Here is a 27,465-nt window from a genome sequence, read left to right as displayed (position 1 = left end):
AACAGAAGTTATTTGGGAAAGAGTCAAAAATGCCCTGAAGCTACTTTAACAGATACAGAAAATCTGATAAAGCAGTCTTATCTTCTAAAATGAATTTCAAACAATGTTTTCAAAGTCGCTGAAGAAAGAAAGGGAAGACTTTAACACAGATTGACAAAATTAGCTCAGAAGCAGTCATGGATTCTGAAGTCCAAGGCCTAACTAGTACCTTAATTCTATAGGCAAAAAAAAATAAAAAACATTCTCTGACCTCTTTCCACCACTCTAAAATTCTCTGAAACATTATTATGATAATTATGTTTTCTCATTATGTAAATATATGTTGTCATACTTGGTATGTTTGGTATTAGCTAGTGATTTTTGTTATGGCTTAGGCAAGAAAAGTGGACTGAACGTGAGAACTCTGTTATTACTCAAGTGCCTGGAACAAGGAGTCCAGCTTCTGGACCAGTGGAGCAGGCATACCAAGGCAGGCCTGGCACATTGGGTTAAAGGTCCTATCACAAGCTTCAGAAGCAATACCAATCAATGTCAGGCCCACAGAAACATATTAGCCAAAATTACAGGGTTCAATGATCATTTCTCATTAAGGCAAACAGTCATCCAGCTGATCTGCAAAACTTTGCTAAGGCCACCTGCTTGTGTACAGTCTTTTAATTAGCAAAAAACCACCTGTATTAGCAATCACCTTTCTTGCCATGTTAATTATTGTATAAGAATGACAGAAGTGGAAAAATCCACTGGGATTTAGATGCAAAGAGCAGGCATTTACCATAACGGCAAAGCAGGCCAATGCTAATGCTTGGAGTTCTTCCAGAATTCAAGCTGCATTCTTTTAAAAATAATTTTTCTTCTTTGAAAAGAGGGCAGCACTATGAGTTATCTGAAGACTGTGGAATTTCTTCTATAATAATAACATCTTATCATTTTACAGCCAGTATTTTTGTTTGCATATTCTGCTTAATAGGCAGGATTCTTCCTCAACTCTTCAGAAATTTTTTTTTTCTTAAATGGGATTCTGGTTTTGAGTCTTTCCAGTTTTGTCTCAAATCATACTGGAACAACAAGAGCTACAGCTGACAAGCACAGAGCAGATCAGTGGCTAGACATTTAGAGAAACTGAGACATCCAAAAGCAGTGGCCACACTTAAAAAAAGAGAACACAAATACTCATGGATCACGTGAGACTTTGCTTACTTTGAAAACATTAGTTTTGTTCAAGTAAGCATGTGAATTTATGCACAAATGATGTAGAAATCCAAAGCAATTAAGACAGCAGTGAGACAGTAACAAAGACATGTCTTTGCACATGAAGGACTAGTAACTTAAAATATGGCCATTCCAGCCCCAAAAGTGCAGGGATATGGCTGGGCAGGGCTGACCTGCCTGGAGCACTCTGTGGTCCCACAGCTTTGCTTTCAGAGTTGTCCATAAACAAGGATGAATACAGATGCCATAAATGAGGGCTGCTGGTGAGCAGGCCCATTGCAGCCAGCAGCTGCACTGGTCCTAGAGGTGGCCAAAGCCCTGGGGTGCTTCCCTGAGCCACCTCAGTCTCCAGTGCCCGGCTGGCCCTGCCAGCAGCCTCACCACACCCCTCAGGAGAGCCAGGACACACTGAGGGACACAGCATATGTGTGCTCACCCACCGCTGAAGGCTCTAGCTGAAGGCTTAGGCTGGAGGATGCTATCTTCCCCTCATTTCCATCACATCTCCATATCCAGGGAGATCTTCTTCACTGAAGGATTCAACCACCCCTGACGCATCCTCCTTCCCACCACCCTACTGCCCAATGGACCAAGCTAAGATCTGGGCTGTGGGAGGCCATTCCAGCTCCTGCTGCATACTCCTTCCTGCCTCCCTACTGTCGAGGCGACAGAGCCAAGAGTAAGAATGTGTGTGGCCATTACAGTCCCTGCTGCATCCCCCTTCCCACTACTCTACTGTCCAGGGGATGAAACCAAGAGCAGGGCTGCAGGATGCCATTCCAGCCCCTGATGCATCCCCCTTCCCACCACCCAGGGTGGTGGCCAGGGATGCAGCCAAGAACAGGGCTATGGAAGGCCATTCCAGTCCAACGTATCCCCTTTTCTGCCATCCTACTGTCCAGGGTACAGAGCCAAGAGTGGGGATGCGCGATGCCACTCCAGCCTTTGATGCTCCCCCTTCTCATCACCCTACAGTCCAGGGGATGAAGCCAAGAGCACGTATGCACGATGCCATTCCAGCTCCTGAGGCAATCTCCTTCCCACCATCCGACTATCCAGGGGATGGAACCGAGATCAGGCATGCAGGAGGCCATTCCAGCCTTGGATGCTTCCCCCTTCCCATCACCCTACTGTCCAGGGAATGGAGCCAAGAGCAGGAATGTACTATCCACAGGGTGGAGCCAAGAACAGAGATGCACAATGCCGTTCTAGCCCCTGATGCATCCTCCTTCCCGCCATTTTACTGTCCAGAGGATGGAGCCAAAAGCAGGGATGTATTGTCCAGGGGACAGAGCCAAGAGCAGGGCTGTGAGAAAACATTCCAGCCCTTGCTTCCTGCAGCTGCAGAGAAGGTGAGCGGGTTCTGCCACCTGCCACTTCCATCCTCACAGGTGAGGTGACCACAGCACCAGCCCAGCCCAGGAGCTAATCACAGAATCATTTTGGTTGGGTTGGAAGGGACCTTAAAGCCCATCCAGTTCCAACCCTCCTGCCATGGGCAGGGACACCTCCCACTAGACCAGGCTGCCCAAGGCCCCATCCAACCTGGCCTTGAACACCTCCAGGGATGGGGCAGCCACAGCTTCCCTGGGCATCCTGTGCCAATGTCTCACCACCCTCATAGGGAAGAAACCCCTCCCTATGTTTAGTCTAAACCTGCCCCTCTCCAGTTTATACCCAACGCCCCTAGTCCTATCACCACAAGCCTTTGTGAACAGCCCCTCCCCAGCTTTCCTGTAGCCCCTTCAGGCACCGGGAAGTCGCTATAAGGTCTCCTAGGAGCCTCCTCTTCTCCAGGCTGAACAACCCCTACTCCCTCCCTCCATCCCCACAGCAGACCCGCTCCAGCCGCGCCAGGAACCCTCCCCTCGGCTCTCCCCGTGACTCGCTTCCTCCGGCCGCCGGGAACTGGGAGGAGCGAGCAGCGGCCGCCCCGCCGCCACGGGGAGGGGCCGGCACCTCGCCCAGCGCCCGCAGCGCGGCCGGGTCCCCCCGCAGCGCGCACCATGCCCGCCGTCGACAAACTCCTCCTGGAGGAGGCTTTGCAGGACAGCCCGCAGGTAGCGGCCGGGAAGCGGCACCGCGGGACGGGTCGGGAACAGCCGTTCCGTGGCGGGGATCGACGCCTCGGGACGGGTCCCGAGCTGCCGTCCCGCGGGGGAGAGGGTGGGACCGGGATGCTCCGGCGGCGGAGCGGGGGGATGCCGGGGTGCGGGTCGGGGAGCAGGGATGCTGTGAAGCAGAGATGCTGTGAAGCAGGTAAACGGTGTCGTGGAGAGGCTCTGACCTCCAGCAGGGCATCCTCCAGGGAGAAACGGGTCCGTCCCCCCTGCTGGGGACCTCTGGAGAAGAGGGCTGGCGGGGCGGGGTGTGAGGACGCCGGGACGCAGCGTCCCTTCCCTTCGCCTTCCTGAGAGCAACCCCACCTTGGTTCTTTCTCCTCACGCTTTCTCCCACCGGGCTGTAAGGGTGGCCTAGAAGAGGCGAGGTGTGCTGGGGAAGGACAGGTGGGCATGGCGTGGCTTCCTCCGAGGTCCCTGAGGGAAAGGGAGATTTCTGCGCTGTGAGTCACCTGGCCTGGGTGACAAAAGCGGGCTGAAGGAATGTCCCCGCCGGCGAGCCTGCTTCACCCTGTTCCAAGGTGCTAGGTCACACACAGGGGCTTCCTGTGAGAGTAGGTGAGGTGAGGTGGATCCCACTGAAAACAACCTTCTGAAAGAGTCTGGGAAATGAGGATAGGTGGTTGCTGCTCTTTCCTTCCCAGCCGCCGCAGGCAGGAGAGAACATTTCTCTCCTCACCCCCATGCTGAACCGTGTGCCCCAGTGCTGGGAGCCGTGGTCCAACACGGCTGCAGAAGTGACCCCTGAGGACTCTGGAAACCCACTGGTGAAGAACATACCGTGCCGTGATGTTTTCAGCAGGGAAAGAGGTGTGCGGCCTCAGAAGCTGGAGAAGGAAAATGGAGGCAGGGAAGTTTGGGTCAAAGGGAGAAGTAAGGGCAAGGAGAAGGAGTGGGAATTTCACAGGGAGGTGGGGAAGGTGGGCTTGAGGACAAAGCGTGTTGCAGACAGAGGAACAAATTAATTGGTGAAGCAGGGAGAGAAGAAGAGAGGGCAGGGCGGATCAGCCTGGATCCTGTTCCCAAGAAGCCCTGTGTTGTAATCCTAACTCATCTACTGATGGATCAGGAGGAGGAATGAATAGGTAAGCCGTGGAGCAGTTTGCTGAAAGGTGCTGCAGAGTCTGTCGTGAGACGTTTTGAAGGAAGGGTTGGACATGCACCTGTCAGGACTTTGAGTCTTGAGGCTTATCTGCTTATCTTGTTCACCTCTTCTTATCCAATTTTTCTGTGATTCCATGAAATCCCACCCTAGTAAGAATGATTTTCATCATCTGTTTTATATGGTATATATAGAATCTCCATCCTTGGAGGTTTTTTAAAATTCAACTAGGAAAAGTGTTGAATAACCTGATGTAATGTTACAGTTAGCCTGCTTTGAGCAAGGGTTTGGACAAGGTGACCTGCGGAGTTCCTTGCCAGCCTGAATTGTTCTGTGTTCCACAGTTTACTGAAATGTGCTAGACTTATTATTAGCAGTTATTAACATCTTTAGTATTAACCTCCCCAGTGTGTTCTGGAGCTGAAGAACTTGACACGTGGGATGAGTGAACTCACTTACTTCTTCAGTCAACACTTCCTTCAATGATTAAAAATGTAACACTGACTGAAAGCAGCTGAACAATGCACTGAATTGAATTTAGAGGTCTTCCTCTTTCTTCTGACCTGAAAGGAGGATTGTTAACATCTCCTTTGCAAATACTGGAAACAGGCTGTGCATAAACCTGAGTGTTTGCAGGTTGTTTTGGCTTGATTTGGTTATTACCTTCTGTTCAGGCCCTATAGCTTTGGGAGGGAGGATGCTGTGTAATTTTTTATAATGGCCTAGTGTTGCTATAATCTATTTTTTATGTAAGGAAACATATATTTTCCAGTCTTTTATATTTTTATTATTATTTTCTTGGGAAGAACATTAGATTCACAGTGCAACGGGGCACCCCTATGAGCTGAGTGCTACAAATTCAGGGCAACAAGACAGGCTCTGTCCCACAGAGCTTACAACATGGCAGCTTATGTTATCATTTACTTATGTGTAAAGTGACCTGAATCTCCTCTGCCCTGTCCAGTCACTTACAGCAATGGTAAAATGAGGATATAACCTCACTTTATACAAGCTTTATGAGGTATGTAAATTACATGCAGGACAGAAGAGAATTAGGTCATAGTTATTTCTTCATCAGCTTCCTGAAACTTGCTTTCTCTGTCTGCCACAACATAGTACTTTCGTCTTGATTTGTCTCCAAGCACTGGGCAAATAAGGCCATAAGAGATGTCTTAATTTTGAAGTCTTTGGCCACCAAATAAGAGAGAAATTTACGCAAACAGTCATGCTAAATTCAGAGAAACACTTACATGAAAGTAGATTTTTTTTTTCCTGTGTTCCCAGAAGCTGAGAACATGGTGTTATTAATGAGGCCTCCTAAATGTTAGCTTAATATTTGGATTACTGGTTTATTTCAGCAGCTTTAGCCAATATGCCAAAATTTGTCCAAACAGCAACAACAAAGATATACACATACTGGTATTTTGTTGCAGTGATTTAAAATGTTGTTCTTAAATATAAATCTTTACAAGAATAACTTCCAAACTGATTGAATTATTTATTGTTTTTATTATTTTTTAACAATGTGCTAATAACTGAGGCCAAGACTTTCAGAAATTATTTCCCAGAGCTGTTCTACCTCAGCCCATATACAGGCATCTGAAAAACTGAACCTGCAAAAGTTCAGAAGTATCTAGGGATCTGGCTGACATTCCTGTTTCTTGAAGCCTTTTCCAGGATGTGGAAGCGTATGATATGTAGCCTTCATCAGGAAATTTCTTTTTAATTTTTAGGTCTTGGCTTCAGATTTGTCTTGATAAACATTGTGTCAAGTTTTATCATTTTTACCTTCTCTAAATTTATTTTTAACCATCTTCACACCTTGTGCGTTTCATGTGTTGTTGCAACACAAAAGAAGGAAGATGAGCACTGTGCAGAGAGAATATAATTAGTTGGGATTAGGTTTGCTATTTTTAATGCATCATAGCAGATAAAACATGTAAAACCAGATGTTTTTGAAAAGCAACATATTTTCAATTACTGAAATAATAGCTTTGTGTGATAAACTCAAAATCACACCACTGTCTTTGTAGCAAAGTTCTCCCCAGAGGTCCTTTACAAGTTGTGTTCCTGGTATCCATTTCATTGACTTGTCCTTCTCACCATTCTTCATTTTTTTATGTTATATTTATTTGAAAACAGTACTTTGTATGAAGTATCTCCTTACGTGCCAAGATCTCAAACTAGTTTCTGAAATGCATTGACTGCCAGTGTCTCTAAGGTGGAAAGTATTGTAGCAGTTTGGCACATTAGCAGGCTGAAATGTTAAGAGCTTGAGAGTTACTCAATGTACGAAAGAACTCCCCTGGAACATCTAGAACAGAACCCAAGGAATGACTCCCAAGTCATGTACTTTAACTGCAGAGCCACACTCATTTCTGGCTCAGATACTTCTCAGCAGAGATGAAATGTTAGTTAATCTTAGGTCATATTTTTTGAAGGATGCTGATGTTGAGTGTTTCAGGACAAACGTGAGGTCTCGGCAGAGAGTTTTGCAGAGAATAAATGCCTTGGGGAAATACGCGTGCCTCCTGTTAAATAGTGGAGCAACTTAAAATTTGCTTAAGACACAAATTTCCCAGATTCAAACGTGGATACATGGTACATTAGAGATTCTAGGAGGACAGATAAAGCACTTGCTCTGTTGCAGGACTGTCATGATTGTTAAAGTACTTCTTAAAGAGGAGCGTCCATAAAGGGTTTATGGACACCCCTCATGTAAGCAGATGAAACTAATTAATGTATAAATTAGCTGTACAGATGGAAAGACATTGCCAGTTAGCATCAAATAGATTGGATTTACCAAAGTTAAGACTAAGGCTTTGTTAAAGGGATAGACTTCCCTCTTTCATTATTGTCTTGATCTAGCAAGTTCTGGAAGGCAATATTTCTCTGAGGTATCTTGGTTTCCTTTCTCAGGAGCTGTCTCAGCAACATAGTTATTTGTTCCTGATGATTCTACCAAAACAAACTGAGCAAATTCATGTCTTTAAGATGACACAAGTCATCATTATACTCTTCTTTCACACCCCCTCCATTTGCTGACACAGATGAGCTAGCAGAATGGATGAAGTATGGAGCATTTCTGAGTGGGTGTATACTTCTCTGCCTGTTGTTATAGATCAGCACTCAGTTGTTTGGTCCTATTACATCAGCTAGCCTTGGCAGTGGCCCTTTAAGAGTTGCTCAAGACAGTGTAGAGTGAATAATACTCTGTAAATTATCTCATGGAAAGGGGTACTTTTAATGCAGTCTGACATTAGAGAAGTAAAGTGAGCAAGCAGTGGTGTTTGACCCAGAGTCCTTAACGTGGCTTGGATTACTATAGTCAGCAGGCAGATATTCAGGAGTTTTTACATTCCTGTTTATGTTGGAAGGAATGTCTGTTAGTTAGAGTAAGAGGCTGGGAGTCAGGATTTGGCCATAGCATTTTGTCACTTTGCTTCCTAATGCCTCAGTTTACCTATCCATAACAAAAGGACAAATTTCTACATGTTTTGAGATTTTGAATGAACAAAATTGTGCAAAGTTAAAGGCTTATTATTTCTGATTGAATTGTATTTTTTTGCTGCTATCTACTTACAATTGTTTATGATTCTTTTTAATATTTTCACTTGAGACTGAAACATTTTTTTTTTCCTTTCGTTGTAGACTCGGTCTTTGCTTAGTGTATTTGAAGAAGATGCAGGAACGCTTACTGAATATACAAACCAGTTGCTTCAGGCAATGCAACGAGTTTATGGCGCTCAGGTAATTTTTCATTTGTGTTTCTTTTGTTCAATGCACAGTAGAAGATAAATGGCTATTATGATGGTGTTATTTACATGAAAGTTGCCAAGTACTTGCATCTCTTGTGGTTTAAGAGGAGTTGTGGGTGTTTTCCATGTGATGTCTCAGCCCCTTCCTGCTTTGATGACTTTGATGACTTTCAGAAAAGTCATATGCATGGAAAAAAAATCTTATCTGCTTTGTCTGCTTTCAGATAATTAATAAAAGAAAAATTGTGGTATGTCCTTACCTTGTGGTGCATTGGAAGGCCAGCCTTGACAAAATTGCTTGCCTAACTATAGATACAATACATAGATGGGTATGCACACTGACCTTAGGCATCTAACTTAGATGCTGTGACTCACCGTTTGGAAGGAACTGTTTATGTCTATTGACTACAGAGAGAATGTACACTTTGAATAATACTGAAGTTGAGTACCTAAATTAGCCAGTGTGAAAAATATGGGAGCAGGAGCAGAAAAAAAAATAACACTTTCTAAAGCACTTATATGACCTAGATGACTAAATCCCTTTGAAAGTAAAATCTGTAAGGTAAATAATATCCAGTGCTTTGGAAAATAGTGATTACCACATGCATAAAACTAGGTGTCTCAAAATACCATAACTAGATGTCACGGAACATTTGCAAGTGTTTATGTAGGTTAGATACCTGATTTCATTAGAAACAACAGCTTTTCTGTTCTTAAACCATTAACTCAGAGGACACAGAGAGGTGAGGGGGATGGGAGTATTTTGAATTTGCCTGAAGAGTGGGTGCCTGATTCTTACATTACCCGGAATCAGTTTGGCTATAAAACTACTGCACCTTATGTCCATTTGGTGGAATTGCTCTTTTGGGTGACTGATAGTATGACCTAGAAGAAAGAGCTGTCTGCCTGGGTTCTAGCTACTGACACCCAGAAAATCCAGCTTTGGAGAGCTTCAAAGCCTTCATTTCCTTTATCCTGTACAGATACAGAGCAATCAGAACCTTACAGCACAGCTCAGAAACACAGAAAACAGTACAGCACATAGCCAAGGGCTGGAGAGGTGACATGAAATCAGCACTGAAAGTCAGTGATCACAGAATCACTAGGTTGGAAAAGACCCCCAGGATCATCGAGTCCAACCATTCCTATCAACCACTAAACCATGCCCCTGAGCACCTCATCCACCTGTCTTTTAAACACCTCCACTCAAAGGTGGTTGAGTCGCCGTCAACCACCTCTCTGGGCAGCCTGTTCCAGTGTCCAATGACCCCTTCTGTAAAAAATTTTTTTCTGATGTCCAGCTTGAACCTCCCCTGACGGAGCTTGAGGCCATTCCCTCTCGTCCTGTCCCCTGTGATGGGCAGTTTGGTAGAGTTATTGTGCTTTATGAGTAGCAAGAGTGTGGGCACGATGGATGGTAGAAATCTGAGGCCAAAGAGCAGGTAGGATTGAAAGAAGGAAATCAGAGGAATAAATATGGCTTGAGTATTAGGTAGTTTGTGGACTACATGCCTTTTTGGGATGGCATTTAAGGAAGTGGTTACTCTGGCCTGTGATTGATGAAAAAATGCTTTGTCTGCTTTTGTTTGCCTCTTCCTTTCCATCTCAGTTTTGGCCTTCTGCATTTCTGTTGGCCCACGGTTATGACATTTCCTCTTTATACTCACTGTCAGCACATTTACCGATCTGTACTTGCAGTACTAATGAGTCTACTGGCTACTTTCTTCCTGCATGCTTCCTGCTTTCGTTTGATCTAAATATTCAGTCACTTGTGAATATTGGATGTGTTCCTTGAAATACCTCATCAGATGTTTGGTGCCATTTTGAGATGGAACTCAAACTTTTAAGGAACTGCTCCTGAATATTTCAAAAGAAGACATTCTTTCTGACTGAACTTGCCCTCAGTTTTTGAGAGGCATACTCATTATTGCAAAACTTTATGATTGCAGTTGCCGTAGAAGTGTTATGCTGAACTGCCCACTAAACATGAATGAACAGTAAAAAAAAAAATCCATGTAATATTTGTTTTCTGCCTAATCACAACTTGAAAGAAAATCCACTTCTGATTATGCATTGTTAGGAGACTTATTGTTTGGGCCTCACTAGCAGCATATACAAAGAATCATGGAATACTTAGGGTTGGAAGGGACCTTAAGGATCACCCAGTTCCAGCCCCTCTGTCATGAGCAGGGACACCTCCCACTGTATCAGGTTGCTCAAAGCCTCATCCAGCCTGGCCTTGAACACCTCCAGGGATGGGGCAGCCACAGCTTCCCTGGGCAACCTGTGCCAGGGCCTCACCACCCTCACAGTAAACAATTTCTTCCTAATATCCAATCTTAATCTCCCCTCTTTCACTTAAAACGCGTCCAATCACTGCATTCTTTGATAAAAGGCCCCTCCCCAGCTTTTGTATAGATCCTCTTTAAGTACTGGAAGGCTGCTATAGGGTCTCCCTGGAGCCTTTTCTTCTCTAGGCTGAACAAGCCCAACTCTCTCAGGCTGTCCTCATATGGGAGGTGCTCTAGCCCTCTGATCATCTTCGTGTCTCTTCTCTGGACTATTCTATCAACCCTTTTCATTTTGAGAGGGAATGAGATGTAGTAGAATGTAAAATTGAGAGTAGCGAGAAGCTGGGTTCTGAACTTGCCTTTTTATTTTCCTGACTTAAATTTTGTCTTTGCAGTGACATTGTCATCATCATCCCCTGCTCTGATTTCCTTATCTGTAAAATAGGAATTACAGTTACTGACCTACTTTGAAGCAGTGACACAAATTATTTTTGCACAGCCATAAAAGGGGCTGGAATCAGTGTCACAGCAGACAAACAAAACAGCGGTGGGTTGTACCGGTCCACCGTATTGAAAAATCGGGTCTTATGCACCCTCAAAAGAGTTAGGACAATTTTAAAAACTTAAATTGTGTTTTTCTTATTTACTACATCCTGAAATTTAAGTTTTTCCTGGTAGATCTCAACCATATTTGGAAGATTTTTCTGGAGAAGTTTACTAGAAGTTGGATGTTGTGTTGAAAACTCAGATTTTCATGTAATTCAGGCCACTGTTGTTTGTGATCACATAACAATAGTAGCTGCTTCTGAATGGATGCAGTGCAAAGTCTCTGGAGAATAGCAGCTAGTACCAGCTGAAAGCTGTTAATTATCCATGTGGATATATGTGTGTATTTGTTGATACAAACTGCTTTGTGTGTGGAGCAGCAGTAAGTTTGTAAATTAGCAGCTCAAGCTGCTCTAAATGCTTGGATTGATGCATTTGGAAAGATGCGGGTACCTACTTTTCAGACTTACATGTTTTCAAGCAGGACTTAATTTTGCATGCCTTTAATTTTTCTAATGGCAGTAAGGCAGTTGTTAGGATGAAACTCACCCCAGTGAATGCACCCTGTAAATGATATAGACCGACCTTAGAAATTACTTGAAACTGCTTTTGTCCCAGGAGTGGAAGGAGTGGTCTGCAGCATCCTGTAGCAGGGTGGAGGTGTTGCAGGGTGTTGCAGTGGACGCACTGCCTAGGCACACGGAGCTGCTTGGGTGTGGAAGGGCCCATAACACTGGGCTGCAGCTGGGTGATGTGTTCCTAGCAGATTGCCTTTGGGTGGAAGGCCTTCAGTGTGTGACAAACCCCTGGTGTCTCTGCAGGATCAGGGCTGTGCTCTCACCTCCTTGGCAACCCAAACCAGCTGTGATGGGGTGGCAACTATTTTGCACATGGAATTTTTTAGCGAAAAAGAGACTATGATGCTAAAAGGCAGATGCAGTGTATGATGCTGTGATTAAGGAGAAATCACAGGAACCCGATGTTTGAGCCATGCTTGAGCAGTGGGGTTCAGTGGATCTGGCAAGCCCCTGTGTACAAATGTAGTGAAGTATTTTTATATTTCTACAGCAAATAAACCACATCTGTGTGGGTACATGTTTTACTTCCTTCTGTAGTTCTCCCGTCTGTGCTGTGGTGCCCTAAAGTAGTTATCAGGTTAGTGGTCTTATAGAGCAAACTGTCCTCACAGAGTTTATTCTTGTAATTCTTCCTCCTTGCAAGCAAGCCCTGATGCTGCAATTGGCATTACTTCTGCCTGATTTCTGTGAATGTTGTGTTTGTCATTCTGGCCATTTTATTACCTGAGCAATATGTAATACAGCAAGCAGGGCCTGCTATAAGACTTATTTTACTTGAGTTGCATGCTGAGGCTTTTGCAGTGGTGTATGAGCAAAATGTGCCCAGCTTACATTCCTCACATCCCACTGCTGTAGTAAATTATTTTCAGGGCTTTACTATCATCTCCAGTTCTTCGTCAGACTATAGAAATCGCTCAGCTGGGTTCTTCACTTGAAACAAAATGCCATTTAGAAACTCAGGAGACTGTCGTATCTCTACTGACCATTAGAAGGGATAAACTGTTAAGCAGGTTAGAGGAAAGCAAGGTGTAGTATTTTGTCATTGGAAAGGGGTTTCATCTCATTATTCCTGACAAATCTGTCTAGATACTAAGAGCTGTGATGGCACAAGAGAAATAAAGCAACACGGGTTTCTTTTTTATCCGTACATCCAGAGAGATAACAACATGGGAATTGTCAAGTGTAGTTCTGTTCAGCATCTGTATCTCTGAACAGTTGCCTTGTGATTCCAGAGTCACAGGAGCAAAGCAGCAACAACCGCTGGGGCTAGCTGCCTTTTTATGTCCCAGCTCTTAAGGAAGCTCTTGACAATTATGAAATAGTCATGGGTTATATGTACCATGTTACATGGGTATCAGGACAGCTTTTATCTATCCAGGGCTATTGTGGTGCTTTATACCGGTGTTTTATTTCTCCCTGAATTCATGACACCTGCATTTTTCAACAGTGCTGCTTGTTTCATCTTCCTGTGTATTGACTTCACTAGACTGTCACTCAGTAGATAGGTGTCAAGCTCTCTAGGACATGCATAGGTATTAATATTTATTAAGCTGCATAGCTAACCGCAAGTGATCAGAATTCTTAAATGAGTTCTTGCCAAACTAGTGAGTAAGCACTGATGCAGTTTTTCTTTTAATTTCTTTCTTTTCATGCTTAAGGGAACAATTGCGTTGTCTATTCAAATAAGATGCTTTCTTCCAAAATGTTTTGAAACAATAAAGTTTAAATTAGCATTTCATAAACTTTCAGTTCCACATAGAGAAGCTGCAGTAGTGTATTAGATAGGACAAACACTTGCAATAAATTATAGTTGTCAGCACTGACTTCTGTGAAATAATGTGTATATCATTCTTCCATATTCATTGTAAGTTTGCATCACTGACCTATGTACTTCCCGAGGCATGTTGCTAACAGGTAAACAGAGCATTATCGCATGGGAACAAATATGTACAAAGCCATGGGAGCTGTTTTTAATACCGTCTACAAAGCTGGAGTTGTCACCATGCCAGGAAGCGAGTTAAAATTGTGCTGAGCAGGATCTGGAGATTGGAGTATGTATGGCATAGATGTGTGGATGCCCTGCTGATAGTAATTGTTTTGCAAGAAAATGAAGAGATTCTTACCCTGTTGAACTAGCCATCCTACTGTAGCTGCTTTTGCTGTTTTAGAGCAGAGCTTTGACAAGTGTCTTTATGTCTTGAAGCTATTAGATGATCCTTTGCTGAATCGTTCGCGTTTGTGAAGACCGAATGCCATGCAGTGAATCAGCAGCTGCGCAGGCCATATGTTAGCCTGATCTTGTAAAGTGCAGGGCAGCCTGAGCACCCTGGTGAGGCATTAAGCTTTCTGGGATGTAAGCCAAATATTATTACATGTCATTCTCCTTGCACAGGGTGCATGAATAAATACTTCTACCAGTATCTTGCTTGTTTATATGAAGAAGCCTTTGGCAGTTCTGTATGTTGGTTACTTGCAGAGGTTTAAATATGCCATCTTTAGCTGGAGTGGGAAAGCAGCTTTGCAGAAAGCTTCATCATATTGGGATTGGAATTGGATGTGCTGGAATAGCTGTCTGTCTTTAGAAGTTAATTTATAGCTCGGCTTAATCCTTTACATGCCCTTAAATCTGGAGTCTGTTAGATGACCGTCTATAGAAATGTCTTCTGACCTCAATGTATTCTCCCTCAGAGTTTATTTTGGAAAAATACGAAGAGAGACCCTAAAAAAGGATGGATTGCGTCACCGGTAAATAGTTAATGACATGGAGATTTTATTGCAAACTGGTTATGGAAAAATCATACACTATTCTGAGGATATGAACAGCTTGGTGAACAAAGGTGGTAATGAAGAAGGTGGAATCGGCCCAGAAAAATCACATGCCTTTGCTCTGGCATTAGATTAGAAAATAACAGTTGGACATTTTCTTGCTGAATTATTCAGAGGCAGTGTAAGGTACTGAAATAGCTTGAGAGTTAGACAATGTTCTTTTATCTATTGTTTTTTCATTTCTGGTAGATTAATGCTTGATTCAAAACACAACTTACATTACCTTATCTATGTGAATTGTTGTTGGCAAACTTTAAAAGTCTTTTCCTAGGACTAGCATGCCCTCGCATGCTAGCCAAGGTTAAAAAAAAAGTCAGCATGTCTGTAATCATAACTGATTGCTTGATACTTACCTGTGTGCAGTCCTTTCTTCTTTCCTTCCAGTATGCATTTTTAAATTAATGCTGCAGTGATGTCTTCCCTGCTAAGTAAAATCATGTAATAAAAATGATTGCATTTGCAAGGCGCAGTACTCGTTAATTTTGCCTTCATTTAGAATACCTGGATTTCTGTTCAGGATTTTATTTGGTTCTGTCCTGATAAATAATCTCATCAATCGCTCTCCCACTCCAGAAATGTTTGATGAATTCTGAAATGTCAAATTTATGTGGAAGAGATGTGAGCATGCAGTCAGGAGTGTACGGTAGCTTTTCTTTTGCTGTGGTATACTGCATTTCAGTCACTTCAGAATACAAGAAGTGAATATTGCTGTATTCCACAGGAAAATGTCTGGGAAATAGATTAAAACCTGTTAAAATGTTTTATTTACCTGGGTTTAGTGGGTCTGTCAACTGAAGCAATGCAAATAACTTTTAAGTCTTGAGAATGCTGGGGGAAGAGTGGGGAGAAGGCCAATTAGGAAGAAATGGGCGGAGGATTAAACCACACTTTCCCAGATTAGTGTGCTTAGCAGTGCAGCATTACCACTAGGTCAGCAGAGCACTTTGCCTCCTTCCTGTTCCTTATGCGATGTGGCAGTGTTGCAGTTTGCTAGCTTTATTTGATTTGTTTACAACTATTTAGTGGGGCAGCGGTGTTTGGTTGTTGTAGGTTGTTTGCTTTGGTTGTTGGTTTTTTTTTCTGATGATATAGTGAATGATTTTGTACTGTTAATGGGAACAAAGTTGGGCAGAGATTGGGAAGGAGGATGAAGGACCCACAATTAACTCTTCTCCATGAGTAGGGATTGAGTAACAAGTTTGTGGTGTCCTGACACAGAGAACCTACCCTACAGTGGCTGCTGGCATCAGTGGGATGTGTGGAACTGTTGTCCCAAAATCCCAAGGTTAATTTTATGTCAGGCCCTTCTGTCGATTTGTTCTGTACTTGGAGTAGCATGTCTTGAGTATCTGCTCGCAGTCCATATGTGACTGTTGTGACTGGATCATGTACTTGATATGCTGTTGTTAACTCACACCCCTTTGAGACCCTCAGGGTTTATTTATTTCCCTGTCCCTAGGGAGTGGCAATCACTGGAAGATGCTTCTTCCACACACCTCTTTGCGTTGCCCATCTTCAGACTGTCCCACACAGATGAGTAATGGGGCTCTTTGTTACTTTTTGGATATTGGATGAAGAAAATGAGGATCTGGTAGTCTTCAAAAACCAGGAGGATGGTTGTCACAAAGGAATAGGATGCGTTTGGTGTCAGCCCATTATTCTGAAGCTTCTTTTAGTGTTAGCAAGTTTAAGCCAGAAGCATTTATTTTCCAAGTTCAGAATGACCAGCAGAAATAAGTGAAATGAAACAAAAAGGGAGAAAGAGGCATGTTTCTAAAATGCTTAGTTCATTTCAAAAGATTTCTCTCACCCTGACCCAACTGTACAACTGACAGATGACATCACAGTTGTTGTGTGAGGACTTTGTCTTCTTGCAGTTCTTTCTCAGCTCTATCTTTGAGCTTGTGTTTATGAAGAAGATCCTAGGTCTGAGAACCTCTGATTCTTTTTGTAATCTTAAATTAATCTTTGGACTCCACCCATGTGCATACAGTGTAACAAACCAACCCTTTTAATGTCATCAGTCCACATACAAGGTGTCTCATCCTTCCTGTCATCAAGTTATTGTTTGCTAGCTCTCACTTATGAGGTGGCAAAGCTTCTCAGGTATTCTTACAGCCTGGGAGCAGGTAGCAAAGGCTCATTCCTCTCCTTGCCTGAGCCCTTAACAAGGTTTGTTAATTTATTAAAAAGCACAAGGTCCTTTTCCACCCATTGGCTTGGGAAATACTTAAATGCCAAGTGTTTGTGTAAACCTTTTTCATATTAAGAACTACACAGTCTGCATAACCAACGTGCAAATCTTACATGAATATTTGGCATTATTATTGTATGAAAGTGTAATACTCATTACTAATTAGTCTGAGACCAGAAATGGGAACAATCCATCAGTGTGAGGTGGGAAAGATCGTGGGGGGCACATGATCTGAGTTTGAACCCAGATTAACTGAGTTCTGAGCCCTTGGTTGTACCTTGGAAGGCCTCTGCTCTTCCATCTCCGTTCACCTGCGAGTATTATCACCATAGTGTTTTAAGTTGGAATAATTCACCCATCTTTCTGCAATTTCTTGACATTCAGCTGCTGCTAGCTGTGCTGTGGCTACGTGTCTTTGTTCTTTCTGATCGCTTGCGCGTTCTTAAGACCATGGCTAAGTGTTTCAGCCTTGCTGTCCATATTAACCCTCCTTCCTGGTGTGCTGAGGTGGTATGGAAGTACCAGGCTGTAATGCAGTGTGTCAGAGGTGGCATCAGGCCAAAGTAAAGGGCGTTTCAGAATCACTGGCCCAGATAGTTAACTATGCCATGCTCTGTGTGCTTGGTGTGACAAGGGAGAACAAGAGCACACACAAACTCTGTCCCAGTTTCAGTGGTTTTCTGGACTAGCCCCAGCATAAAGGGTGCTATTAAAGCAGTTCAGAGATTGCACTGAGTTTTACAGACTCTCTGTGGCCTTATGTATTTGGAGAGAGGAATCGATTATGTTAAGGTTTAGAATGAAATTAACTGAAACATTAATAGGTTTCTGCATCACTGAGGGAAAGAAGGATCTGACAGGAGTTAAGATAGATCTCAGTTCTCCTCTTCTCCTTTTTTTTATTCCAATTTTAAGTCACTGTTAACAAATCAGGAGCAAAGGAATCAACGTGCTATTGTTAGAAAGCCATTGAGTAAAGATTGACATATCCAAATGCTTGTCTGCTTTTTTTCCAGCTGTCAAGCAAGATTATACAACTTCCCTACAAGTCTTGCTTTGCGTAAGCACATCTTAAGGATGTATGTAATTCATTGGCCAGTTTAGCCATGAGAATACAGAATTGATGTGCCATAGTACTGTATTCGTCGAGCATGAATGCATTGTATAAAGGCACATTACTGGTTCTCTGAATTGCTGAGAAAAGATAATTAAATATTACGAAACATTCTTAGGCTGGTATGACAGCTTGCATGTAAGAGATGGTTCTAGTTTTGTTATTTTTTGGGGAGAAATGAGGGACTCAAACCTAAACCCCAAATCATACCTCTATTCAAAGTAGTTAAACTGTGTGTTGATTAGGTCTGAAGTGTAACTGTTAATTACTGCCCCTCTCTGCGAGTGTTTTGGGACTGGTTGTTTACATGCAACTGAATGTGTAACTAGTTGCAGGTTCAGTCAAGGAGCTGCTAACAAAATAGTAGTGACTGCAGAGCTAAAGACCTTTCATTATTTTCATTAACATGTCACTTTTGTTTGTAGAATGAAATGTGTCTTGCCACACAGCAGCTTTCAAAGCAGCTCCTTGCCTATGAAAAGCAGGTATGTTCAGCATATGCCTTTGATTTCTTTTCAGCCTCAATGCTTGCAAAGAAGTCTGTGTAAACAGTGTAGTTTCCAGAAGTGCTTATAGCATTGGCTTTACTTGGTTTCATGTGAGTACCGGCGAAAATTCCCTAATGTGTTCAAGGGAGTTGTGTCACTTCTGAGAATCTTAAAAAAGTGCAAAATGTACATTCATAGATTTATGAAGAAGCAAAGCAGTTTATTCCTATTGCATGACTATGACTTTAAAATGGGTATAACTAAAATTAATTATATGTTGTCCATAGTCCATTCATTTAAAACAAGAGGAGCAGGGTAAAAGAGTATGTATTATAAATTTATATTTTTCCCTTTTGTTTTATCGTTTATTGCATTTTGTAGGAGCTTTCATTACCTTTGTAGTAAAGCACATGTTATATTTTACTCACTTGTATTGATTTATAGACCAAATGTGCATTTCTGTTTCCAGCATTTTGCCTTAGGTAAAGGAGATGAAGAAGTGATATCCACCCTTCACTACTTTTCAAAAGTTGTGGATGAGGTAATTTGAATTGCCAATATTATATTTTTACAATATAGAACATTTGTGTTTTTTCTTTTTGTCTTTGTCCTTTTTGATTCTGAGTTTTTCCACTGAAGCCTAGATTGTGCCTAGGTTTTATAAAATTATTTAATCGGGGGCTGGAGAAAGAAGAATCCTTTCACTCTTTTGTAATGGTTAGTGCTGTTTCTATGGCTTCATCCCACATGCTGTCCTCACAGCCAAACTGAACTTCCTAAATAGAGGAGTTAGACTAAAATGTTTCATCTAGGCTGGGGCCATTTTTAATTTAATTCTGTTTAAAAATTACATTTACATCTTTAAACACTACGATTTGAGCCAAAACCTGCCAGGAATGGATGCAGGGCAGTTGTGAATTAATACAGTTGCAGTTTCGTTGCTGTGAGATCACACAGAATCCAGAGGTGCCTGGAGGAGGCTGCAGAAATGCCTGCTGAGAGCAGGTTAGGTGCTGCTGCAGGGTGTACTGAACACTTCTGCTCTCTGTATGTTGTTGCTGAGTACTGAGAGTCTTTCTAAATGCTTTTTTAGACCTGCCTGTATAACATTTAAATGTAATCATAATATCTAGGTCCTTATTGCTTAAGTGTGATTTGTCACATCACTCTTTGTCTTGAGAGCAGGGCTGTGCCATCAGATGAGTGGTGTTGTTCTTGTTTGTCTACTTTCAACTCAGATTAAGAAGGCAGAAGGCTGTATTGAGGTCTGCCTTTCGGGAAAGGAGATAGGAGGGTTGTGGGGTAAAAAATAAATTAAAATTTTTAAAGCCCATGGATAACTAACAATATAGTGAAATGGATTCCGGAGGTTAACTTTTTCCTTAGGCTTGTCCTGTGGCACATCTGCTCTGAAGGAATACTCAAAAGAAGCATTTATTTGCCTACAGGAAGGATGGGAAGAGCTCTTGGTCAGGGATTACAGTGACAGGGCAAGGGGCAACGGTTTTAAGCTGAAAGAGGGTAGATTTAAATTAGATATTAGGAACACATTTTTTACTGTGAGGATAGTGAGGCACTAGAACAGGTTGCCCAGAGAAGTTGTGGGTGACTCATCCCTGGAGGTGTTCAAGGCCAAGTTGGATGGGGCTTTGAGCAATCTGGTCTAGGGGAAGATGTCCCCACCCATGGAAGGGGGGTTGGAACTGGATGATCTTTAAGGTCCTTTCCAAACCAAACCATTCTTTGATTTTCACAAGTCTAGTACTTATAAACTCTAGTACTCATAAACTATGAATAAATCAGAACGAGAACTTTCTCCTTCCCAGGTACAAGAAAACCATCCCATTTGGGAGCAGAAAGCTGAGAGCCTCTCTGTTCAATTCTTTTGATAACATTTTTCACTCAAAAGATCTTACTCTGTTTCTCAGCCTCCTATTCTATGTGTTAGCTCCCCCCCATACCCGTTTCTCTTGGCTGTCTGTTCTACAGACATTGAATTGTCCTAGTTTAGTTTTGTATTGTCTAGTGGGAAACACTGACTTCTTCCTCACCTGCATCACTCCACCTGGACGCCTCCAGGATTCTGTGAGGAAGTGGGCAGGATGTTTTGTTTGCAGTATTAGGTAGTTTGATTGGTAGTTGTCCTACCTGAACCCATCTCATATTCTTAGCGTGCCGCTGCTGACATGAGAGCCTTGCCTTAATCCTAAACAGCGTTATACAAGTGCTTTAAAATATGTCTCGATGTGCTGAATTTTAGAGAAAAACTTAGAAAAACAGGAATGGGAAATGGCTCTAAAGGTGAAATATTTGAATGGGGCCTTGGCTTGTGTTTTCCCCCTGATGTGGTTGTGTCCCGTAATCCTTATGGATGGTAACTGTTTCTAGTCATAGCAGTGGGACTGTAACCCTGTGGTGTAGAGACTAACAAAAACTAGTTAATAAGGGCTCATTACAGGTTAAATCCTTTTGGGTTAAGTGTTAGCGTTAATGGTCAAGTGAACTGCCCAAATACAGTAAGTAGGGACTGGAAAGTTCTTGGATCCTTGGTAAGCACCAGGCAGAAATTAAGGATTTAGGGGAAAATCCCCATCTGTCTCACCTATCTTGAGAAATGTATTTTAAGCACTGAAGTTCATTGAAGTACATAATATCCTTATTTTTTGTGTGCTGGGCATAAATGGCAGGTGTGCTTCTTCAACAGTTGTAGAGTGCTGGTATTTTTATTTTTTACTTCCACTGTGGTTTAGGGCATTCCTATGTTCTCTGTTTCAGCTCAATATCCTTCATTCTGAACTGGCAAAACAGCTTGCAGATACAATGATTCTACCAATAATACAATTTCGGGAAAAGGATCTTACAGGTAAATTTTATTTCAAGTTTTAATTTTCCCCGTGTGTTCCTTCTTGCTTATTTCATAATAAACTGAGACATAATGTCATATAATTGCTCATTGATGATTCACAGAAGAGTTTTTTATATTCTTTCTTTTTCCTGCGACAGAATTTCATTGACAGCTGCATGCTTTTGCTCAGACTTAAATAGTGCAAGTTCACCACATAACATTTTATGCAACGTATGGTGCAAGCTTGAAAATACACAGCTGCGTTCTTTGTTAGGTCACTCTGCTTTCACAGTGTCATTTTACTCAAGTCGTTAATGCTATAATGGCCTAAAGAAAAAAAAAAATTAGCAGTGAATCTGACTTGCAAACGGTATGTATGCCGCTTCAAAAGTTTGAGATTGTTTGAAAAGCACAAGCATAAATGCCTTTTGAACCTCAGAGTATAGTAAGTTCCCTCAGTTTTAACAACTCAGTTCACTTTAAATCCTTAAATTATCCAAGGTAGTTACAGGTAACCTGATTGCACAAACTTGGAAAGGCATTACTTAAAACAGCAGAGCAGTAATGCAAGCATTGGGTGTAATTTCAAAAGAAAGAAGTTCATATTCAAGGTCAAGGACACTCTAACCTACTCGTGCAACCAAAACATGAGTTTTTATTGCAGTGTTTTCTTTTTTCTTTTAAAAGCCCGCTTCTTAACTCACTAAGCTCAGTCCTGTTTATGTAGGTCTTAAAGACGTCATTTTGGTGGAAGACCAAACAACTACAGCAAAATAGTGGCTAGCTAGGTTTCCTTATATGATAATATCTTGTTTAAAATGTTGAAGGTGTAAATGGATGTCTTGTTTATAATATGTCAAATATAAAGCAGTATTTGGATGATGAGATATTGGATCTATAAATGCTTTCCCACCTCTTTAATGTGGCTTCACTGATCCAGCGATTCTGCTCCTGTCTTTACGGATTCTGCCTCCCCATTTCATAAAAGAAGACATAAAAAGAAAATGCAAGTGAAGCCAGCAACCAAAGCCTTAGCTGCTTCATGACAAAAAATGAAAGCTTCTTCAGCTTCCTTGGGTGTAAAAATCTTCTTTGTTCTATCCATTCATTCGCCTATCACAACCTTCATTTTTCTCTGGCAGAATCTGTAGAATAGCATTTTGAGTAGAAGCCTGACCATGTTGAAATTTCATCACAGGATTAAACAAGGCAGATAAACTGTGTTCTTGTTTTCACTTTTGATCTTGTTATGTGTGGTATTGAATACTGTAGAAACCTCTATGTACAAGTTAGTCACATCTGGGAAGAATTTCTGTCTTTCTGCATTTGTCACAAGGAAGTGTTCTGGGGAGAAAAAGGTAGCGTGAAGTGATTAAGGTATAGGTTGTTACAAATAATCAGGTTGCACTGTTGTGTATGTTACAAACATACACACCATGATGACATTGTACAGTTTCCCTTTATTCTTTTCACAGTTGTATAATGTCTGTTCTTGCGAATGTGCTTTCTTTGTAGCTTTTTGAGGAGGGTTTTACTAGTTGTAGCATGCGTTGTTGTGGACACTGAGAGAAGCTTGTGCCCAACACTGGTCAAAGTTGAATCGCCTGCTTCCTTTTTGTTCCTTCTACCTGCATCAGAAACCCATGGGCAGTGTTTGTAATGTAAGCATTGTAGCCAGCAGTCAGATGTATTGGATACTTGTTTCTTTTCACAGAGAAACTTGGACAAAAAGTGTTTTATGCTGATGAAGATTCATGTATAGGAAGGGGGTGTAGTTGATACGTCTCTCGGAGTTAGATTTCTTGGTATCGCATAAGTGTTGTCAGGAAGTTGTTCAGAGTTGTTGATCTTATATGATAGCGATGGGCCTTTTATCATAATAAGTGCACTGAAATGGTACTTATTTGGGTGAATTACACTGGCAGATGAGGAATCTTTTTCAAAGTGATAACTTGCTAAATCGCGTAAACTCTCTTGACTCTTAATTTGCTATCTGCCTATTCATTTCTCTAGCAGCTGATCTGCTTTATCATTTTCAAGACAGGCACAACTTTATGTATCTCTGCTTTGAAAGGACTGGAGTGACTTGAGTGTTAAACGTGCTCAGTTGAACGAAGTGTTTACAGCTGTTTTTACTTTGAATATTTGATTTCTCTTTTCCAGAAGTAAGCACGTTGAAGGATCTTTTTGGCCTTGCTAGCAATGGTACGTTTCCCTGGTTTTTTTGTTTCTAATGGTGTGCACCTGTTATGTCACAGAAGACATTTTTGATCTATGCACACACACATCACATTTCTAAAAAAATAATATTCCTTGTCTACAGAACATGACGTGTCCATGGCAAAGTATAGCAGGTTACCGAAAAGGAAAGAAAATGAAAAGGTAACGAACGTGAAAGGGAAAAGGGAAAGTTTTCATCAGCTGTGTGTCTGCATCGTTGTTCACTTGCAAACTTTGGAGAGTACATCAGTTAAATTCACAGTAGCTCAAGAGTACTTGTGATTTCATTTCCAAGCAGACACAAAGCTTTTAAACATCAATTCAGCAGAGTTATATCTGTTTTCTCCAAGTTAGGCAAGTGATCAAGTATTGTGCTGAAATAAAGCCCTTCAGATCCAGGGGAGCTCTTCGGACAGAGGCAATCCAAATGGCTATAAATAGATTTGTATAGGCCTACTGTTTTACAGCTGATGTGATGATGCTGTATCACTGGGTACAATTCATTGTGAACTGTCATGAAGCCTTGTGTCTGCTATTCATAAAGCATTCCATTTTTTGCCTCTATCTTCCTGCTAAATTTCTCTGTATGGATTGTCATCCCACTTGCAGTACTCAACTCTGTTGGTAGCATTGTTTGACGTTTCTTCTTTGCCCACTGGACCACTATTCCAAAATATATCCCTGTATGCCAAAAAGTGTGTGATTGGCCCTGTCCTAAGAGTGCATCAGTTCTACAGGACACTCCTTTAAAGGCAATGCATTACAGAACAGAATGTGAAATAACACAATGTGAATTATTCACCTCTGAATTCTGCATTTGCAGGCTTGTGTCATGATCTCAGCTGCAAGTAAATTTCTTGCACTGAAATCAGATCCAGAATTTTAGTTGTGGTAGTTTATAGTCACGTGGGCTGCCCAGATGCTTATGTCTTTTGCCAGAGGAGGGCTTGAAGTACTTGCTTTGGGTTTTGGATTTGCTTTCTTAGTTTCTCATTCTAACGTGGATAAGTTCTGTAACAAGAGTTGTTTAAAAATAACTTGAAAATAGTCATTAAATATGCACACTGACACTTTCCCAACCTTTTTTTTTTTTGTTCAGCTTAAGGCAGAAGTGGCAAAAGAAGTGGCAAATGCAAGAAGAAAGCAGCACCTTTCATCTTTGCAATATTACTGTGCCCTGAATGCTCTGCAGTACAGGAAGAGAGTGGCAATGATGGAACCTATGCTAGGATATACACGAGGACAGGTATGGACAGGAAAGTGTCTGTATCACTTAGATATGAGCCTGGGAAAAGTAAGAGGTTTGGTTTGGTTTTTTTTGAGAACTGTCAAATGCTAATGTCGAGGACAGCTTGTATGCTGCTTGCCTAGATTCTAACAACTATATTGTTTGTGGCAGATAGATGAATGTTTAGTTATTTGGGAAAGACACCGATAAAAAAGTAAATTCAATGCAGTTATATGCAAAATCAGCCTGGGGTTAACTTTTTCACAGGTAAGCTACCAGTGCAGCAGCGTTTACTCGCACTGTTTACTCTGCCTGCACAAACTCTCCTATGTAGCAGTTCCTTCCTGGCACATAATGTGCAGCATACTGATGAGGACTGTACACGATAGGGAGCAAAGCATGCACTGGAGAACTGGAAGAACAGAAGAGTGGATTGAGCATATGGCTGGCAAATCCGCTTTCTAATCTTTACTCTGCCTGCAATTTGATAGAGCATTTCTCAAGTCTATAAAATGCAGTAGTAATACTGATAATCTGACTCTTCAGTATGCCAGGAGGATCAGCAAACCAGTATTTTCACAGCACTTGATTCTCATTACCACCCGTTTTAAGGGTCTGTTGTGCTTTGACCTTGATGAAAGAAGGCATTGGGAAAATGAGAATTGGGCTTTGAAAACAGAAACAATGGATACAGTGCTCTGTTTGAGATCATAGTGCAGATCATCTTCTCCATTGTCCTGTCTTCTGCGGATCATGCGCCCTTTACAAAATAGGTAATAAATGAGAATTCGGTCACATTTCCCACCACAGAGTGCACACTGCTTCTCTGCTGTAATTACACTAAGTGAAATAACTGTATTGGTTTACTTTACTGGAAGCAAAACAAAACTTTCCTTCCCTATATTTTATCTGGCAAAACTGCTGTATCTCAGTTCTTTATATAGGAGAGTCTTAAGTTGTCATGGGAATGACTGAGTAGCCAGAAGCTAGCTGATATTGATGCTTGGATACTGTGAACCGTCTTTCAGTCCAAGTATGTATTTTCTTTATTAATAACTCAAAGCGTGTTTCATATTTCACGTTTCAAATGAATTAGTAGGCCATAAGGAATTTTTGGAAGAAGCAGTGGGTAATTCAGGGTTTATTTGACTGAAAACTGACACAAACATCTAAGCTAGGTGTGGCAGTCTGTCATCAGTGGAATTTAGAGCTCTTCCCTCATGAAGTAGGCTTCTGAGATAGAATAGGTGAATCATTCTTTAAGAAAGCATGCTTTCTCTCCTTTGTCTGTAAAGGGAGTCTGTGGTCAATAACATGGTTGCAGAAGTCTTTATTTGCACGTAAGAGGAATCCCGTGTCCCAAGGTTAGGAAAAAGGAGTGGAATCATAACTAAAATTGATTAATTGACTAAAACATTGCTTAACAGCCAAGATGCTTGTACATCTTTTTCTGGAGTAGTTTACTTTTTTTAATTAAGAAGCTAATTAATTGCACACACGCGCTAGCTGTGCCCCGTGTTTCATGCAGTTGCTGGTAGGTCGTAAGGATGACTGTGTGCCCCACAACAGGTAACTCGGGGTTAAGTCTGCACTGAGTACTTTGCTGCTGTTGCGTGCCTGCTGAGCTGTTCCAGTTAAGTGAATCTGTCTTCTGACACAAAATGCACACTTTGCCCTTAGCAGCTTTTTTTAGCTCCTTCAATAGAACAAAATCTGTGATAATCTGTGGTTGATATAGCTGATTGTCCTGGAGGCTTCTGCTAGCGCAGCTACGCTTTGCCACTTCCCTGACTGACTTTGCTGTAGGAGTTTAAAAATTTCCAGGTTGGAGTTGGTAATCCAAGATAGACTAATAAATCTAATGGATTATTTGTGTCCCATTCCTTTTGATGTGGTGGCGTTCCATGCAACACCACTAGATCCAATCCTGCACAGTGCTAGTATGGGAGAAAACTTACCTTACTTCAGTCATTTAGCAAGTTCATTGGAAATGTATCTGTCAGCACCCAGTAGCTTATGTGTGTATAAAAGGGTGTGTGAAAGGCTGGAAAGTTGCAAAAGGGAGAAATAAAAAGAAAGGCAATGCAGCTATTTTGACCGTGTGTTTGTTTGCCAGCCAAAATAACCAGTCATAATGGGATTGCTGTTAACACAGACCCCACAATCTGTTTTTTGTCTGCCAAAGCCAAGATAACTTGCAGTTTCCTATTTTTTTAAATTTATTTTTCAGATCAACTTTTTTAAGAAAGGAGCAGAGATGTTTTCCAAAAGAATGGACAGCTTTTTGTCATCTGTTTCAGACATGGTTCAAAGGTAATGCAATTTTTTAGCACTGTAACCTTCAGCACAGAGCAGAAAGTGCCTCTGTATCTTTCTCATTAGAGTTCTTCCATACTTGGGTTGCATTGTTGGGTATATTTTGTTAAAGCAGCAGGTGGAAAGGAGGGGTGTCTGGACACGTAGAGGAAAATGCTGTCAGTGCACTGCAGTGTGCTATATTCTGTAAAGTGTTCACATGCTTCCTTACGTCCCTGTATCTCTTGATGGACACGAGGCATTGGATCCAGGCTTGAAATGGATTAGCAGAATTAATATAATAGAGCTAAAGTGCATTCTGAATTAGAGGTATTTATACTTGCTGGGTCTTCTGTAATAATATTGTAACAATAACCCATTAACCTCCTAAATAAGGATTTAGAGCCTGTAGTGTTTCGTGTTGTAGCTACATAAGGAAAACAAATCTCCCTCACCCTAGAGAACATATACATTGCGTCCAGCGTAGGCTTTATCAGCCCACTGAGTTCAGCCTGCTTTGTCCAAGCCTCTCTTTTGTATTCCTAATTTTGTGATAATTTTTTCCTTCTCCTCCCTGCCCCCCCATTTGTAGTGAAGATTGACATTTTCTTTGTAATTAAGTCCCTGTAAATGTAAACTGTACATTTAAAA

General features: G+C 41.7%; 1 protein-coding gene across 1 annotated transcript in view; it reads left to right on the top strand.

Annotated features, from left to right (window-relative positions):
• The first annotated feature begins 3,135 nt into the window (after window positions 1-3,135).
• The window catches only part of APPL2 (adaptor protein, phosphotyrosine interacting with PH domain and leucine zipper 2), a 36,401-nt gene continuing 12,071 nt past the window's right edge, over window positions 3,136-27,465 (top strand). The window contains exons 1-9 of the mRNA XM_069859713.1: window positions 3,136-3,269; window positions 8,083-8,181; window positions 18,164-18,223; window positions 18,696-18,767; window positions 21,002-21,089; window positions 23,235-23,276; window positions 23,395-23,453; window positions 24,391-24,537; window positions 26,750-26,832. Of these exons, the coding sequence (XP_069715814.1) occupies window positions 3,216-3,269; window positions 8,083-8,181; window positions 18,164-18,223; window positions 18,696-18,767; window positions 21,002-21,089; window positions 23,235-23,276; window positions 23,395-23,453; window positions 24,391-24,537; window positions 26,750-26,832 (704 nt within the window). The 5' untranslated portion in view covers window positions 3,136-3,215. The remainder of the gene's footprint in view (window positions 3,270-8,082; window positions 8,182-18,163; window positions 18,224-18,695; window positions 18,768-21,001; window positions 21,090-23,234; window positions 23,277-23,394; window positions 23,454-24,390; window positions 24,538-26,749; window positions 26,833-27,465) is intronic.

The sequence above is a fragment of the Phaenicophaeus curvirostris genome, chromosome 1 (assembly GCF_032191515.1).
Source record: "Phaenicophaeus curvirostris isolate KB17595 chromosome 1, BPBGC_Pcur_1.0, whole genome shotgun sequence".
In the NCBI taxonomy this organism is placed as follows: Eukaryota; Metazoa; Chordata; class Aves; order Cuculiformes; family Cuculidae; genus Phaenicophaeus; species Phaenicophaeus curvirostris.
This window is presented reverse-complemented; position numbering and strand designations above follow the sequence as displayed.